At 37.8% G+C, this 18,559-nt stretch overlaps 1 protein-coding gene across 1 annotated transcript; it reads left to right on the forward strand.

Moving 5' to 3' along the window:
* The first annotated feature begins 1,698 nt into the window (after positions 1 to 1,698).
* On the forward strand, positions 1,699 to 15,990 carry LOC134315300 (von Willebrand factor A domain-containing protein 7-like). Its single transcript, XM_062996388.1, has 15 exons — positions 1,699 to 1,917; positions 2,046 to 2,318; positions 2,417 to 2,513; positions 3,616 to 3,738; positions 3,899 to 4,085; positions 6,087 to 6,256; positions 7,241 to 7,353; positions 8,907 to 9,023; positions 9,215 to 9,430; positions 11,272 to 11,404; positions 12,480 to 12,635; positions 12,743 to 12,835; positions 12,934 to 13,202; positions 13,344 to 13,637; positions 15,562 to 15,990. Exons 1-15 carry the CDS (start codon positions 1,699 to 1,701, stop codon positions 15,988 to 15,990), a joined length of 2,889 nt encoding a protein of 962 aa, XP_062852458.1.
* The last annotated feature ends 2,569 nt before the right edge of the window (positions 15,991 to 18,559 follow it).

Genomic DNA, 18,559 nt, shown 5'->3' on the forward strand with positions numbered 1-18,559 from the left:
ATAAATCTGATTAATTATTATAATTTAAATAACCAGCCCTTTAAAGTAAACTTTTGTCACACCAACGACCTGTATGTCATCAGATCCATCAGTGCATTTATAAAACTACTCCTTAGCCTTCCTCTCCTCCTGCCTGGGAACAGAAAAAAAGCTGGGACAGAGGCATGTTTACCACTGGGCCACATCACTTTTTTTTTATTACACTTTTAATTGTCTTTGATTTTTAATTTCTTTGTTTAATTGTTGTGCTGAAACACGGACTTGTCTGACCAGTACAACATTGTCTTTGAACTGACGAATAATTATTTCACAACGTTTGGTATAAAGTGCTGAACCACAATCCAACCTTTCTAGTAAATGGGTGGATGCTACTTTTAACCTGTTACCACATATTACCTTCCAAAAGTGTTCAGTGTATAGCCGTAGTCTTGCATTATGTTGTGTCACATTTTATTGTTTTTTATGTTTACAAAATATAATTATGTTCATATAGAATGTGGGAGTTCTCTGGAAACAGGTTTCAGCTGCCACAGGGTGATTCACATCTAAAGATTAGGTCTTTGCACTTACCATAATTATTAGTCAAATTATCCACTACAATTAGTCAGAAGGTTACTTGCATATGTACACGATGTTAAAAATGACTTGGTTTTCCAATGCAGGTGTGCAAAGGTGGTAGGTCTTTTCAAAACAGACAGATAGCTGTAATTAAAGCAAAAGGGTGCACACTACAAAGTACTAAATCAGGGGGCTAGTTACTATTAGTTTTTCATTTTTAAAGAATATATTATATATATATTCATCTTTGGAACAAAGAAATAGACAATTGTCAAAGTATGGTCCTTTACTACTACCACTAATCAAATTAAAGAAAATAACTATACTACTGACATACAGGAAGAAAACAAGAGGAAATATTTGGAAATACTAAAACAATGCTCAATGCTAAATGCTCTAATATACATTACACATAAGATAATAATAAAAAGAAAAATGTAACCATAAAAAAACACTCAGAAATAACTGGTGCAAGCAGCAATGAAAACCAGCAGAAATAGAGTTTATGAAACTGGTGTAAGATGTGAGTGTATTATAAAGGAAATAAAATCACAGAATACGCTTTTGTTCTTTGCTTTCATTTTCCTGAGTTTTTTGTATTCATTATACAGTATTTCTTGCTTGAGCGTTATTATAGTGTTTAATATATAGAATTAAGTTTGATTTTTAAACTCTAAATAACATAAATGCCAAATGTATGCACTTCAGTAAAAGGATGGATGAACAAATAATAAGACATTTTACATTTTCCACAGCAATACATTTTACCAAACCTTTCTTATTTTAAGGTTTTCTAGTAAATTTCAACTGTGTGTGCCACAACATGTACAAAAACCAGACTTAAAGGATTTTACATTTACTGTATTCACTTAAATCCTGTTTTGTAATGGGTGTGACTTTTATAATTGTTGTTGCCACTCCTAAATGGTTTCTTTTATAAGAATGCACGAGGTTATACAGGGAACATTTAATAAGCTTTGAGGTAAATAGGTGTAGGAGAACCTTTAATGTTTGTCAACTTGTAAAAAAAGCCATTTAGATATGTAAAATACAGAGACATTGTTGTTTTTCTTGGTTATTTCTATTTAAGTTTTTTAATATTTTAGTATTTAAGTTTTTTTTTTTTTTACAGGTTTCAAGATGATGACCCAAGATCTGCTGGTCAAAACCATAATCTGTGTCTTTCTAATGGGCTGTCTTATGCAAAGTCAGACTCTGGCCTTTAAGTTAGATTTTATATTTTCTGAAAAAGATCCTCTATCCAAAAGCCACCAGAACATAACTCGAGATGCAATATTACAGACAACAGTAGAAGTCTGCGAATTTCAGGCACTTAAGATAGGAAAAGATTTTGTGAAGGTAGGTAATTTTTATTTTAAAAAAGTCAGCATATTCTTTGTATTGTTATTTCCTATATTTATATACAATTTTGTGTGTCTGTCAGTGATTTTTTTTGTGTGTCTGTGTAAATAACTGTTTCCATGAAGCCAAACATACTGACAGAAGAATCGGTTGCAGAAGCTTGTTTTTCTTCTAATTCAGTCAAAAGTTTCAAAAGCAGCATTGAGGAAATCAGTGACAAAAATGCCTGGATTGACATAAAGCATCCCTTGAGTGCTAAACACCACTTTGATGAAGAAATGTTTTTGCCTGGAAGAGAACTCATCTCTAGGGGAGTATCTGCTGCTAAAGCAAGTGTTAAGAAGCAGAGTTATGAAACTGCCAGAGAGAAGATTGGTAAAGTCTTACACACATTGCAGGTATGGCAGAAAAATAATAGAAAGTCAGGCCAAATAAATATGGCATCAGTTATTAAATTTTAAGATTTTAAACATTCATTTCTATGTCTTTGTCTCAGGATTTCTACAGTCATAGTAACTGGATTGAAATGGGAATGAGAGAACCTTATTCCAACCTGATCATACCCGACAGCACAATTATCAGTGTAGATCAAGGTAAAGTCTTTGTTGGTTTAATTTTATAATTTTTAACACCAAGTGTAGATTGTAAGCATTACTGAATTAAACTGTCAAAATAAACATGATATTTCCAGTACAAGGCAAAGGAACAAATATTAAAGTATAGCACTTCTTTTGACTGTAGATAAACACTCAAAGATTAACAGTAGAACAAACAACAGCCAAAAGTATTTGCACAATATATATAGATAAAATGGTGAATTAACACATACTACTACAACAACATCTTTTTGTACCCAATCATGATACCCTCACCAATTACCAGTTCACCTGCTTATTGTGGAACTCTATACCTTTTCACTCTTATTTTGCCTCTGTCCCTTTGGAGTGTGTTGCAGGCATTAAATTCAAAATGTGTTTATATTTACAAAACACAATAAGGTTTAATAACAGTAAAAACATTTTTTCTTTTTGCTTTTGTCAGTTAATTAAAGATTTAACAGAATTAACAAATCACAGATTTGTTTTTGTGTTTTATCCTAAATTCTTCAGAAGCATCCCAGAAACAAAGTAACACATGTTTGTTTGTTTTGTTTGTTTATTAGGATTTTAATGTCATGTTTTACACTTCATGACAGGAACGGTAGTTGCTCAGTCACACAAGGTTATATCAAACACAGTCATGGACAATTTAGTATCTCCAATTCACCTCACTTGCTTGTCTTTGGACTGTGGGAGGAAACCGGAGCTCCCGGAGTAAATCCACGCAGAACATGCAAACTTCACACAGAAAGGACCCGGACCGGGATCGAACCCAGGACCCTCTTGCTGTGAGGCGACAGTGCTACACACTGAGCCACCATGCCGCACAAGTAACAAATGAAAGACATAAAATAAATAAATAAAAGAAATGAAAAACTGCGTGTTGCAATATGGCAGGCTGCTACAGCTGCCTGAGACAAACAAGCTCTTGGAAAAAGAGATTAATAGAAAACCCACAAAAGTCAGCAATGGACAAGCAGTACCCAAACCCACTAGAAATGCCACCTTTGTGGCAGATTGCTTGAAGTAGGTTGAAGTAGGTTCTATTGTATTCTACAAGTGAAGCAAAGAGATAAAAAAAATTCTGTTCTTCCAGAAACACCAACATGCAGGAGTTGTAATGGCAACAATTGCACAGGAAATATTCTGGAAGAGATTCTCACACAGAAGAAGCTAACCTCAGGATACTTCAGCATGTTTAGCTTGGAGAAACCGAAAGGTATTTTTATGGTTTAAAGAAATGAAGTCAGAAATAAGTGGTCATTAAGAAAGCACAATTTCATTATCAAATGTTCATAAAATTCATGATGTTTCAGCTCAAATGTCAGAAGAACTCAATATAAAATTATTTGCATTCTGCCATTAAAATGTAATTTAAGGGAAGTGCAGTCATGGAGATTCTTGGGACATGACAAGTAGCACGGAGCCCACGGGAGGTATCAATAAAGATACTAGAAACTCCAGTCATGGTTATCTACATAACATTGCAGCGGACGTAGCCACTGCAGCAACCAAGCAACTGCTGTTAAATATCCGAGCATCAGTCGGGGATTCAGAGTTTCTCAGGTATTACAAAAAGAATGAACACACACACACATTGGTTAAAATTATTTTAATAGCTGTTTGTTTGTTGGAAAAAAAAATGTATATACAGTGTATCACAAAAGTGAGTACACCCCTCACATTTCTGCAGATATTTAAGTATATCTTTTCATGGGACAACACTGACAAAATGACACTTTGACACAATGAAAAGTAGTCTGTGTGCAGCTTATATAACAGTGTAAATTTATTCTTCCCTTAAAATAACTCAATATACAGCCATTAATGTCTAAACCACCGGCAACAAAAGTGAGTACACCCCTTAGTGAAAGTTCCTGAAGTGTCAATATTTTGTGTGGCCACCATTATTTCCCAGAACTGCCTTAACTCTCCTGGGCATGGAGTTTACCAGAGCTTCACAGGTTGCCACTGGAATGCTTTTCCACTCCTCCATGACGACATCACGGAGCTGGCGGATATTCGAGACTTTGCGCTCCTCCACCTTCCGCTTGAGGATGCCCCAAAGATGTTCTATTGGGTTTAGGTCTGGAGACATGCTTGGCCAGTCCATCACCTTTACCCTCAGCCTCTTCAATAAAGCAGTGGTCGTCTCAGAGGTGTGTTTGGGGTCATTATCATGCTGGAACACTGCCCTGCGACCCAGTTTCCGGAGGGAGGGGATCATGCTCTGCTTCAGTATTTCACAGTACATATTGGAGTTCATGTGTCCCTCAATGAAATGTAACTCCCCAACACCTGCTGCACTCATGCAGCCCCAGACCATGGCATTCCCACCACCATGCTTGACTGTAGGCATGACACACTTATCTTTGTACTCCTCACCTGATTGCCGCCACACATGCTTGAGACCATCTGAACCAAACAAATTAATCTTGGTCTCATCAGACCATAGGACATGGTTCCAGTAATCCATGTCCTTTGTTGACATGTCTTCAGCAAACTGTTTGCGGGCTTTCTTGTGTAGAGACTTCAGAAGAGGCTTCCTTCTGGGGTGACAGCCATGCAGACCAATTTGATGTAGTGTGCGGCGTATGGTCTGAGCACTGACAGGCTGACCCCCCACCTTTTCAATCTCTGCAGCAATGCTGACAGCACTCCTGCACCTATCTTTCAAAGACAGCAGTTGGATGTGACTCTGAGCACGTGCACTCAGCTTCTTTGGACGACCAACGCGAGGTCTGTTCTGAGTGGACCCTGCTCTTTTAAAACGCTGGATGATCTTGGCCACTGTGCTGCAGCTCAGTTTCAGGGTGTTGGCAATCTTCTTGTAGCCTTGGCCATCTTCATGTAGCGCAACAATTCGTCTTTTAAGATCCTCAGAGAGTTCTTTGCCATGAGGTGTCATGTTGGAACTTTCAGTGACCAGTATGAGAGAGTGTGAGAGCTGTACTACTAAATTGAACACACCTGCTCCCTATGCACACCTGAGACCTAGTAACACTAACAAATCACATGACATTTTGGAGGGAAAATGACAAGCAGTGCTCAATTTGGACATTTAGGGGTGTAGTCTCTTAGGGGTGTACTCACTTTTGTTGCCGGTGGTTTAGACATTAATGGCTGTATATTGAGTTATTTTGAGGGAAGAATAAATTTACACTGTTATATAAGCTGCACACAGACTACTTTTCATTGTGTCAAAGTGTCATTTTGTCAGTGTTGTCCCATGAAAAGATATACTTAAATATCTGCAGAAATGTGAGGGGTGTACTCACTTTTGTGATACACTGTATATATATATATATATATATATATATATATATATATATATATATATATATATATATATATATATATATATATAAATATATATATAAATGTGTACAGAAACTTTTAACGCCTTAACTCCTTGCAGCTGTGCCTTTCCACTGCCTCCCTCTCATTCACACACTTACTTAGACTGAAATGTACAATACAAAGCAAAACAAAAAGCAATGTAATAATAACATTATTTGTATTTAAAACAAGGCCTCATTTTACATATTCTTACCTCTATTTTCTTAGACTGATGGGACTCACCCACAATATGGTGCTGTGTTTTGTTATTGACACCACTGGTAGCATGTCTAATGAAATCGAAGCAGTCAAGTTTGTTTCTTCGTTAATCATTGATATCAAGACAATGCTAGCAGCTGAGCCGTCAGAATATATTCTGGTACCATTTAATGACCCTGGTGAGAAAAACATAATTCCTAATATGTGTTTTTTTGTTGTTGTTGTTGTTGGTTCTACACTCAATGACATGCGATTTATGTATGCAGTATAGTCAGTTAAAATTGCTTTCCTTTTGCAACTTTTTTTTCTTTGTTCAAATACTACACTGAAAAAAAAAAACTTCATTTCACTATGTTATCTGAAAATAAAACAAAATCTGCTTAGTTAATATTATGCATTCTACAAGTAATACTACAAGTATTATTTTAGTGATGTAAAAGAGTGGGTTTATAATTTTACTTTGTGGACCTTCTAGTTGCTGATTAGTTATTATGACACATCATATGATACATGACTACAGCTGTTTGAAAGGGTTAGTTTGACTCATTACAAAAAAACATGAAACAGTGGCAAAACTATTACCCAAAGTAATGTGTGAAATGTGTGTGAAAAGCTATTTGTAATCTAAAAACCATTAATAAGAAGTGCCACTCTCCACAGTCAAGTAAGCTTGGAGGCTGCCATGCAGTAAAGAAGCCAGGTTTAGGTTTTTACAGGCTCAGCAAAAAAAAGACCATTGTTTTATGTATGTTTTAACAGCTACAGACAAACTTGCTCTATTTCTATGGGCACAGAAAAATCACCAGCTGTATGCAATAATACAAAATTACTAAAACATTAAAAGTTACATGTGATTTTAGAACTTTGTACACCAACAAATTAACAGTACAAAGTCCAGCACAACCTGTGTGTGTGCACATTCTCTCTAATTTTTTAGAAAACATATAATACAAATTATAGAAAAACTTGTGCACTACTATCACAAAAATAGATGTTCTAAATTAGAATGTAAAATGATGTTTGTAAACTTTGCCTTAACCTGCATTATGTGATTATTTTGTAATATATAGTCTAATATGTTATGCACATTTATGTTAACTGTGACTTTTATATTAGTTGGTAAATTTAAAAGTTATTCTGTTTTTTTCTTCCCAACTCTTTAGATTTTGGCCCACTTATAAGAACAACAGACCCTGATCTGTTTAAAAAACATCTTAATGCACTTTCAGCTCATGGTGGAGGAGATACACCTGAGATGTGTCTCTCAGGACTGCAGGTATGACATGGGAAAAACATAGACCAATCTTAAAGAAGTTATTCTCGTGGAGTCCATGCAGGGGCATAACTACCGTCATATATATCATATATATAACTATAAATATATATGAAATTTGTTGAGGGGGCCCAACATTTTTTTTTCCACTGGGGCCCATGAGCTCCTAGCTCCTAGAGTCCATGGCACAAATATTAAGGCTGTTCTGAGTGCAAATGTGGGTTCCTTTCAGAATTAGTATAGTGGTCCTAACAAAAAGTTTCGATATACAGCCCTGATTGCATTTTGCAAATTTTCTAAGGAAAGATTTTTAAGTGAAAACATGATCTACAGGAAATATAAAACAGGAAACAATATGCACAATATCTATTAATTTGCTAAACCTAACATATTGGAAAATAAAATGTTTAATATTAACGTGTATATTTGGCATGTATTTTTTTACTGCATGATCATAAACATTATTTTAATGCTTTACCACACACCCCTCCCCAAACTCCACTACTACCACCACCACCTTTCTTGGCACACATTACTTTTTTGTGATTAAAAGAAGACATATGATACACCTAGTCATAGGTTTACTATCTGTTAGTTGTCTGCAATAACTTATTTTTTAAATGTATTTCAAACCTCAAATCTTTATTCCAGCAGCTTTAATATATAGACCACTCAGAGATGCACCAACAGTGGATTTAAAAAGTATTAAGATACTTTGACTTGTTGCACATTTCACTGTGTTTTTAATAGCAATGTTTACAATCTACTTTAATCACACACAACAAAGTAAAAATGTTTTAAAGTTTTTTTTTTTATTATTAAAAATTATTAAAAATCAAAAACTGAAATCTCACCAACAAAAATATTCAGATCCTTTGATGTGACACTAAAATTATGATCAGATGCATCCTCTTTATTTAATTATTCTCATGATGTGTCTACAACACAATTGGAATTTACCAACAGCAATTTAAAGTGACCGGACATAGTCTGGAAATGAACACAGCTGGGCATGAGGGCTTAAAAACACAACATTGTAAGGACAAAAACCAAGCCAAGTCTGTGAATATCTATGATCCAATTGTGGCAAGACATAGATAAGGACAAATACTTAATAATTTATCATTTTTAACACAACAATGCACTGGATTGGGGCAAGAATCTGAATGCTCTTGAGTGACCCAGCCAAAGCCCAGACTTAAACCCTATCAAACAAATGTGATGTTGGCTGTTCACAAATCCTCAAATTCCAGTCTGACAGAACTTGAGAGGATCTGTTACGAAGAATGAGATACCTACCCACACCCAGGTAAATCGAGTGGCACAGCAGTAAATTACACTAGCCCACTACCCCTGGGATCCAGGGTTTGAATCCTAAGCAGACATGACTACTAGCTATGTCGAAGGGTGGTGTCATGGTGTGTCATGTCTTGAGTGTGTTACTGAATTATAGACTGTAAATTACATTATTTTAAAAACCATGTTGTGAAATTAATGTATAATGGCATCAATGCAACAAATCAAACCAAAAAAAAAAAGAATTATTTTTGTTCCAGCTTGCCCTTACTGGATCTCCACCACAGACTGAGATTTTTGTATTTACGGATGCTACAGCAAAAGATTACTTGTTAAAAAGCACAATTTTAGCCCTCATTCAAAGAACAAAGTCTGTTGTAAGTATATTCAAACACATACATACAAGTGCAACAAAGAGTCTTTCAGTAATGATACTTGTTCAGCTTGATAAGCTGTAGTTACTAGACTCTTTACAATCATATGTAAATGTTTAATCTTAACGATAAATAAAGATACAACGAAGTCAGTCCAAACAATAATAACACTTTTTTCTTTTTCTGCTCTTCAGGTGAACTTCATGCTGACTAACACCCTCGCTCGGCGGCGCCGTAGCAATAATGAGCCTGTAAATGGCCAAAACCAGTTCTCCAGTCGAAGTTCCATTTCAACAATGCAAATCTACCATGAACTGGCTCAGGCCTCTGGGGGGCAGGCTATTGTGGTCTCCAAAGGAAATCTGCCCCAGGCCACTAGCATCATAACAGATACATCAAGATCTTCACTGGTAATTAGAGAACTTTATTTAAAAAAAAAACATACTAGTACTTAATAATAAATGAGTAAAAGGGTGTTGGCATAACCAGGAAACTTGGTTTCCGTTTCACTTGTACCATTAGAAAAAATTGGGTACCATATTCATATTACATTCATAGCATTTAGCAATAGTGACTTGCAGTTGAGCAGTTGAGGGTTAAAGGCCTTGCTCAGGGGCCTAGCCATGGCAGCTTGGTGGTAGTGGGGCTTGAACTTAATTCTGATTAAATTATAAGTAATTTTACAGGGCAATTATAACTAAGTCTGAATACTACATCCCCAAATAACAAAAAATGGGGATGGCATGGAAAAGACAAATAAAAAGTGTTTCTTTCATTTAGATTGACTTTTATTTAATTTACATTCATGCCTGCATTTCATTCCTTGAACACATTCTGAAAATGGGACAGTAAAGTATTTACCACTTTGTCACGTTGCCATTCCTTTTCACAATACTTCCTGCAAACTTGCCTTAAGGTCTGCAACAGTACAGGGTTGTCAGTCTCATTTTTCATTTGAAAATTCTCTAGTGCCCCGTCTAGTGCCCGGATCCTCTTATCCCACAGCCATGCCTTTGTAATGTGTGCAGCATGTGGTTTTGCATTGTCTTGTTTAAAAATGCATTGACTTGAGGCCGCTCAGGTGGCGCAGCAGTAAAAACACACGCTGGAACCAGAGCTGGGATCTCAAATACATCGTATCTAATCTGAGCTCTGCCTTGCCGACTGAGGCTGAGCGGCCACATGAACAACGACTGGCCTGTTGTTCAGATGGGTGGGACTAAGCCAGATGGGGTCTCTCCCATGACTGGTGCAATTACGACCTATGCTGGCTGATTGATGGCGCTTGCACAGAGATGAGAAAAGAGTGCTCTCAGGGTGTGTCTCTCCATACACATGCATACGGAATGCTGCCCACGTGTCGGAGGGGGCGTGGGTTAGCTTCATTCTCCTCAATCAGAGCAGGGATCGGCATTGGTGGAGAGGAAGCATGATGCAATCGGGTAATTGGACGTGCTAAAAAGGGAGAAAAAGGGGAGAAAATGCATAAAGAATATTTTTTTTTTTTTGCATTGACTTTGCTAGAAAAGACGACGTCTTGAAGGCAGCACATGTTGCTCTAAGATCTCAATGTACTTTTCTGCATTAATGCTGCCATCACAGAGGTGTAAATGACCTTTGCCAAGGCCACTGACACAGCCCCATACCATGACAGACCCTGGCTTTTGGACTCGTTGTTGATAAAAGTCTGGATAGTCCTTTTCATCTTTGGTCTGGAGCACACAGCGTGTTTCTTCCAAAAAAGAATACTAATGCGTTAGACCACAATACACGTTCCCACCATATGATAGTCCGCCCCAGATGCCTCCAAGGCCAAAGATCTTGACATCACTTCTGGACATGGTTAACATAATGCAGTGCTGTCTGAGGGATTGGAGATCGCAGGTGTTTAGTTTAGGCTTACACCCAGCTTAGGCTTACATACTGTCCTGGGGGGGGGGGGGGGGGAGGTTGTACAATACATTCAGCATAATTGTGATGGTGCAAGGTCATTATTTTAAAATTAGATGTATTTTCTTCGGGAATCTTCTAAACACAGACTTATTTTGTGGTAAACTATGATCAATCTCTCTAGTAACCATTATTCAGCTGGATGTGCTTTACACCACTTCAGCCAATGCTTGGCATATTAGACTGTTATCCTTGGCTTATAAGTGGCTGTATAATCATAAACCCAAAAAACAGTTTCTCAGAGGAAGCAGATATGTGCAATAAATTAATACATTTAACTTTAAATCTTTTTTTTCTGCAGGTCACTATTTTCCAGGCTGTAAGAAACGTACCAAAACCTGAAAACTTCACATTCGTGGTGGATTCTTCTTTGCAAAACCTGACTATTTACATTACAGGCCAAAATCCATTCTACACCATCACCAACCCCTCAGGTGTGTGGATTGTGAAAATAAACCATGGAGCTATTTTTTGTGATCTAATAATGAAATATTCATGACTGTTGTATAATACGCAACATTATACAACTCTGAATCAGAAAAAGAGATATTTCATGTTTTGTATGATCAAGTTAAACTTGTTATTATACATCCATTCCTGCATTTCAGGCCTGCAACACGTTCAGTTCAGGCACTGTATTAAGAATGGTTATTCAACGATAGCTGATATAACAACATGGGCAAGGGATTCATTTGGCAAACCTTTGTCAAGCACTACAATACAGAGTTACATGCACAAATGATACTTAAAACTTTACTGTGCAAAAATGAGGCCTTATGTTAACCATGTCCAGAAGCGGCATCAAGTTTTCTGGGCTTGTATCTGGGGCGGAAATGTTTGTCTATTTAAGGGGTGCCCATGCATAGTTCAAAGGTGTGGCTGTGAAAGAAAAGTGTACAAGTACTGGACTGAGGAGAGTTAGGAGAATTTATGAAACAAAAATCTGACAACTACAACATACTTCTTGCAGGAAAAATGGGGAAAAATAATGCCTGAAACATTTTATTGCTTGCTGTCCTCTGTACCAAAGGTCCATCACATCACCTCTGGAGTCAACTTGCCCATTCAGCCTAGTCCAGTGACAGTGGCTGATTTTCCAGGAAAAAGATAAACAGTGCCGGCATTTGTGCTGGTGGACAATCAAGATTACATAGAGGAACTATCACCAGTAGCAAATTAATGCTTAATGAAGTGTGGAGATTCTCGTTTAAAGAAACTGATACAGTCAGTAAGTTGACCTTCCATGCCCGCTGCTTTAATGGCATAGCAGATGGTACGACAGGTGGACCCAAAAACAACTGGTGTCTTTAGTTCCCAATTAACAAAAGGCTATTAAATGATATGGTAATGTACAAAGTGAAAAACATGCCCCTGTTCTAACTTTTATGGAACATGTTGTATATAATTGCCGCCAGTTTTTTATTAGCATTTTTCCTACTGTCCCAACTTTTTGGGTTGTATTAAAATTAGAGTTGTAATATGTTTTAACATTTACATTTTTTAATCCAGGGGTCTCACAGAGCAGTGCTGAATCAAACGGATCTTTGGGGATTATTGAGAAAGTGGGTAATTTTCACACAATCCGTCCAAATATTTCAGCGCAGACTGCTGGACTGTGGCTCATCAACACAACGTCAACGTATCCCTATACCATCAAAGTAGTTGGTAAAATTATTATGTTAACATTTTTATTTAATGCTTTTGAAATGTCAAATATGAAATAAAGCTGAACAAGGCACTGTTTTTTCATTAATTTTTTAATATACATTCAGGTCAAAGCAAGGTTGATTTCCTGTTTGATGTTGTAGAGGTTTTTCAAGGTCCCCATCCAGGTTATACTGTGTTAAAAAGCAGACCTGCAGCTAGTAAGTAAACAATATTTTATATGTGGTAATCAGTTGTCTGTAAGTACGTTATTACCACAGGTTTTATTTATTTATTTATTTATTTTTACTTTATTTAGACAACAATGTCACCCTGCTTGTCTCCATGCTTGGTGGTGACAGTGTAAGGCCAACCGAGGTAGCTCTGGTTGAAGTATCAAGTTCACACTTTGTTACTGGAACTCTGGAAAAACTATCCAGTGGGCAATACTTGGCAACCATTAACAGCATCCCTTCAGGAGAGTTTACTGTTCGTGTGGTTGGAGAAACCAATTCCTCTAGATCAACAAGTAACCGCTTCCAGAGACAATCCTCTACTCAGTTTCAAGCATCAAATGTGACCATTACTGTAAGTTTATAAAGTCTAATTAAAATGTATTTTTTTATTTATAATTTTTATTTTGGTTAGTTAACCAATATTTTTTGTACTGACAATATACAAGGGTCTGTTATGACATTGTAAATTGACTTTTATCATCTTTACCTGCAGACGGAACCTGATGGTACAATGGAACCCGGAAAAGCATTCACGCTGCCTTTTACAGTGGCAACCAGTGGCTCTAAAGGAATTTATCAGATTAGAGTCACTACTGACCGCAGTTTTGCAGTAGATTTCCCCTCGTCTCTGTCTCTTGAGAGTGGTGGCAGTGGAAATGGGACAGTAACTTTGACCGCTCCTGAAAGCACCCCCTCAGGAACTGATGTTACTGTCACTATTGAAGCTGAAGCACCTGAAGGAACTGACTCCAACTACGCTGTGCTGCGACTTGCTGTTATAGCTCCGGTAACTGCTTACATTTAACATTCTTACATTTACATATTTAAGGATAGTATTAAAGGGACTGTCAATTTTAAATAGATTAACCTAAAAATTAGATCTACATGAAATTATCATGTGTTACTTTCATATGATTGTGACTCTTGTTTGAAGTACTAAACCTGGTACAGTATATGATTCGAGTAAAAACGTGAGTGACAACTGTACCAAAGTGAGTAAAATAAAAAAGTAAAATAAATAAAATGGCTTCAAAGAATGAAGAAAACTAGACACATTTTAGTTGTAAATCTTGCAACTACTTTTTTACATTAAGGGGATGATAACATTTTAAAGAGGTGATATGGGAGTTTTTATTGTCATTGTGCAACGATCTGAAATAATTTATTGTGACAGATAATCTTAAAGAAAGCATTTTTTTTTAACTTGGTTCGAAACTCAGCTCTGCCATCCGGCTGGGTTGGGCGGCTGTATGAACAACCATTGGCTTGTTGTTCATACAGGGATGGGAAGCCGGATAGGGACCTCATAACTGATCCAATTACGACCTCTGCTGGCTGATTGATGGCGCCTGCACAGAGTGGAGGGATAATGTGGACAGTCTCGCTCTCCTCAATCAGGAGTGGAGATCAGCATCAGTAGAGAGGAAGCATAATGCAATTGGGTAATTGGATACGACTAGATTGGGAGGAAAATTGGGGAAAAATGCAAAAAAAAGGAGAAGCTTTTTTTCACTGTGGTTATGTGTTCTTTGATGCTATCAAATTGAATGAAAAATAATACCTGTGTTTGTCATACATACACCAACCAGCCATAACAGTAAAACCACCTACTTGTTTCTACACTCACTGTCCATTTTATCAGCTCCACTTACACATTGTAGTTCTACAGTTACTGACTGTAGTTCATCTGTTTCTCTGCATGCTTTGTTAGCCCCCTTTCATGCTGTTTTTCAATGGTCAGTATGAGTATGTTTTTCAATGGTCAGTATGAGTATGAGTACTGGTATGAGTGGATCAGACACAGCAGTGCTGATGGAGTTTTTAAACACCTCACTGTCACTGCTGGACTGAGAATAGTCCACCAACCAAAAATATCCAGCCAACAGATTCCTGTGACCACTGATGAAGGTCTAGAAGATGACCAACTCAAACAGCAGCAATAGATGAGCTCTATCTCTGACTTTACATCTACAAGGTGGACCAACTAGGTAGGAGTGTCTTATAGAGTGGACAGTGAGTGGACACTGTGTTTAAAAACTCCAGCAGCACTGCTGTGTCTGATCCACTCATACCAGCACAACACACACTAACACACCACCACCATGTCAGTATCACTGCAGTGCTGAGAATGATCCACCACCTAAATAATACCTGCTCTGTGGTGGTCCTGACCATTGAAGAACAGGGTGAAAGCAGGCTTAAAAAGTATGTGGAGAAACAGATGGACTACAGTTAGTAATTGTACAACTACAAAGTGCTTCTATATGGTAAGTGGAGCTGATAAAATGCACAGTGAGTGTAAGGAGGTGGTTTTAATGTTATGGCTAAACAGTGAACATATGTCTACAGGTGTACAGTACAATTACATTCTTTTTCCACATATCCCAGCTTGTTTTAGATGCTGAGGTCAAAGTACAGGGGTAGCCAAGGTATGGCACCCCTGAAGCTGAGAGAAAGGCCTTGCTCAATGCCACAACAGTGGCTGCACGGCAAAGCCATAATTCAAACCCCCAACCTTTTGATTGTTAGCCCAAAGCTCGACCTCCTATACTGTACTACCATTATCCCATATTACATAAGATATTAATAAAGGGAACCTGCCTCTCCAGTCATTTAAAAAATCTAGTCATCATTTCATTCCTGACTGTGTGTACAGTGATACAGATATTTTTTTACATATATTAAAACATGTTGTTTTCTGCTCTTCAAAGGTAACAGATTTTACATCTCCAGTATGTAAAATAGTTAGCGTAAATGCTAACTGCTCAGGTAACTGCACCTTCTCCTCATGGAACCTCTCTGCCAACATGTCTGATATAAATGGGACTGGAATTCAAGCTGTAAGAGTCCTCAAGGGAAACGGGACCCTGAACACCAGCACTGCACTTGATAATGGAGACGTAAATATCACACTGGTAGACTACAGCGCCTCTTGTTGTTTCCCAGAGGTAGAACTGGTTGCTGTGGATTCAGTGGGAAATGCTGGCACCTGCTTCATGTCAGTAAAAGCTACAGTTAATCAAACCACCAGTGTTCCACCAACCACCCAAAACAACAGTGCACAACGCTGCTGGTTCCTGCCACTCGGCATGTGGGTAAATGTAGGAGTCCTGGTTCTTTACCAATATTTGCAATATTAATCATTTGAATGGATCAGTATATGGATATGGATATAATGAGTATATAATCCTGCATTATACAGTTAAACATAAAAACATTTATTTTGGGACATGTCTTTTTAGGAAAACGATGTACTTTAAGCCGATCAGGTGGCGCAGCGGTAAAATACGCTAGCACACCAGAGTTGGGTTTTCAAATACATCGTATCGAATCTCAGCTCTGCCATCCGTCTGGGCTGGGCGGCTGCATGAACAACGATTGGCTGTTGTTAATAGGGTTAGGGGCAAGTCGGATCATGGGTCCTCATAACTGGTGCAATTATGACCCCTGCTGGATGATTGATGGCATCTGCACAGGCTGAGGAATAATTCTGATCAGGGTGTGGCTCTCCGTGCACAGTGCTGATCGGTGTATATGAACTCGACTCGTGCAGGTGAAAAATGCAGTCTGTACTGAGCACGTGTCGGAGGGGGCGTGTGTCAGTTGAGAAGCGTCCTCAGTCAGCGGTGGAGGGTTGTATCAGTGGAGGATGTGATCAGGGTAATTGGACACGACTAGAATAGGGGAGAAAATTGGGGGGAAAAGGTTGGAGAAATAGAAGGGGTACTAAATATTTGTATGCACTTGTAAAGTAGAATGTTTGCTCAGTCATTCACTTTAAGATTATTTGGATATATTCATTATTTGGTGTTCTCTTCATGTAATTTACATTTGCTTTTCAAACGGATCAGATGTAGTCAGAAAATAAATGAACTTGATTGTGTTTACTTTCACCTGCAGTGAAGTCTAAATCAGGTAATTACAGTTCCTGCCTGTATTCATTGTAATGTAACAAGTTCTGTTTTACTCACCTTGTAATACTGTAAACTTCTACCTTGTTTGATTGCTTTGGTTTTTAGTAATTTGCTTACTCTCTGCGTCGCACTATTGGACTTGCTTCTGCCTATTTAAATAAATGTATTGCTTATAATTCTGTTTTGAATATGTAAATCTAGATAAGTTTAGAGTTTTTTATTCATTCCTTGGTGTCAGTTGAATTGAAAAAAAATGTAAGTAGGTTTAGTTGGACATAATTTACCCTCAGACACTTATAGAGTTATATAACATTATATTATAAATATGTTATAAATTTTTAGCAGAGGAATTAACACTAGTGACCACGATAGAAGATCAGATATGCAGATCAGTATATGCAGAAGCTTAATGGCCATTTATGGCTTTGAAGGTCATAAGCAGATCAAGTAGTCAGTATAAAATTTGAATAAAAGCTATTTTTACTGATTCAATTATTCTTGTTGTGGTAAACACTAGCTAAACTAGTTTTCAATCTGCTAGCAAGAAACACATTGCAAAAGTTTGATTTAGAGGTCATAAGAGCTTGTAGTAGTCTCTCAGCATCATGGGTGGATAACATGGGTCAAGTGCTTTTTTTTATTTTTTATTTCTGCATTTTCTCCCATTTTCTCCCAATTTAGTGTAGTCAGTTTGTGTTCTGCTGCTGGGGGATCCCTGATTGCAGTCGACGTGGGTATATTGCTGCTCACGCATCCTCCGACCGGCACGCAGCCCTTAGCGGAACCCTTTTTCACCTTTGCACTCTGCACAGGCACCTCTCTATCTGCCAATCAGAGTCCTTACACGGCGCAGAAACGTGTCTGCTTCAGGCACTGCCAATTATGCCCGTTAGATGGCGCCCAGCCGACCGGTGGCAACGCCAAGTTTCGAACAGTGGAGTTCAGAATCTCGGCGTTGGTGTGCTAGCGGAATATCCCTCTGCCTAAGCGCTTTTTCACATGCTTATATTCTATAAATATTTTACTTACATGGTGATCAAATTCAAACGCAAACATTGACTGTTCAAAAAGACAATCATCGTTTTTTAGCACAGTAGACAATTTTTTTTAGATATAGATATATTAGATAGATATATTTAGATATATAGATTTATTTTTAGAAGGTATTTTTTAGACAATCGTGTTTTTAGTAAATGGGTATATATATACAGTGTATCACAAAAGTGAGTACACCCCTCACATTTCTGCAAATATTTTATTATATCTTTTCATGGGACAACACTATAGAAATAAAACTTGGATATAACTTAGAGTAGTCAGTGTACAACTTGTATAGCAGTGTAGATTTACTGTCTTCTGAAAATAACTCAACACACAGCCATTAATGTCTAAATGGCTGGCAACATAAGTGAGTACACCCCACAGTGAACATGTCCAAATTGTGCCCAAAGTGTCAATATTTTGTGTGACCACCATTATTATCCAGCACTGCCTTAACCCTCCTGGGCATGGAATTCACCAGAGCTGCACAGGTTGCTACTGGAATCCTCTTCCACTCCTCCATGATGACATCACGGAGCTGGTGGATGTTAGACACCTTGAACTCCTCCACCTTCCACTGGAGGATGCGCCACAGGTGCTCAATTGGGTTTAGTCCATCACCTTTACCTTCAGCTTCCTCAGCAAGGCAGTTGTCATCTTGGAGGTTGTGTTTGGGGTCGTTATCCTGTTGGAAAACTGCCATGAGGCCCAGTTTTCGAAGGGAGGGGATCATGCTCTGTTTCAGAATGTCACA

The sequence above is a fragment of the Trichomycterus rosablanca genome, chromosome 5, assembly GCF_030014385.1.
Source record: "Trichomycterus rosablanca isolate fTriRos1 chromosome 5, fTriRos1.hap1, whole genome shotgun sequence".
Classification (NCBI taxonomy): Eukaryota; Metazoa; Chordata; class Actinopteri; order Siluriformes; family Trichomycteridae; genus Trichomycterus; species Trichomycterus rosablanca.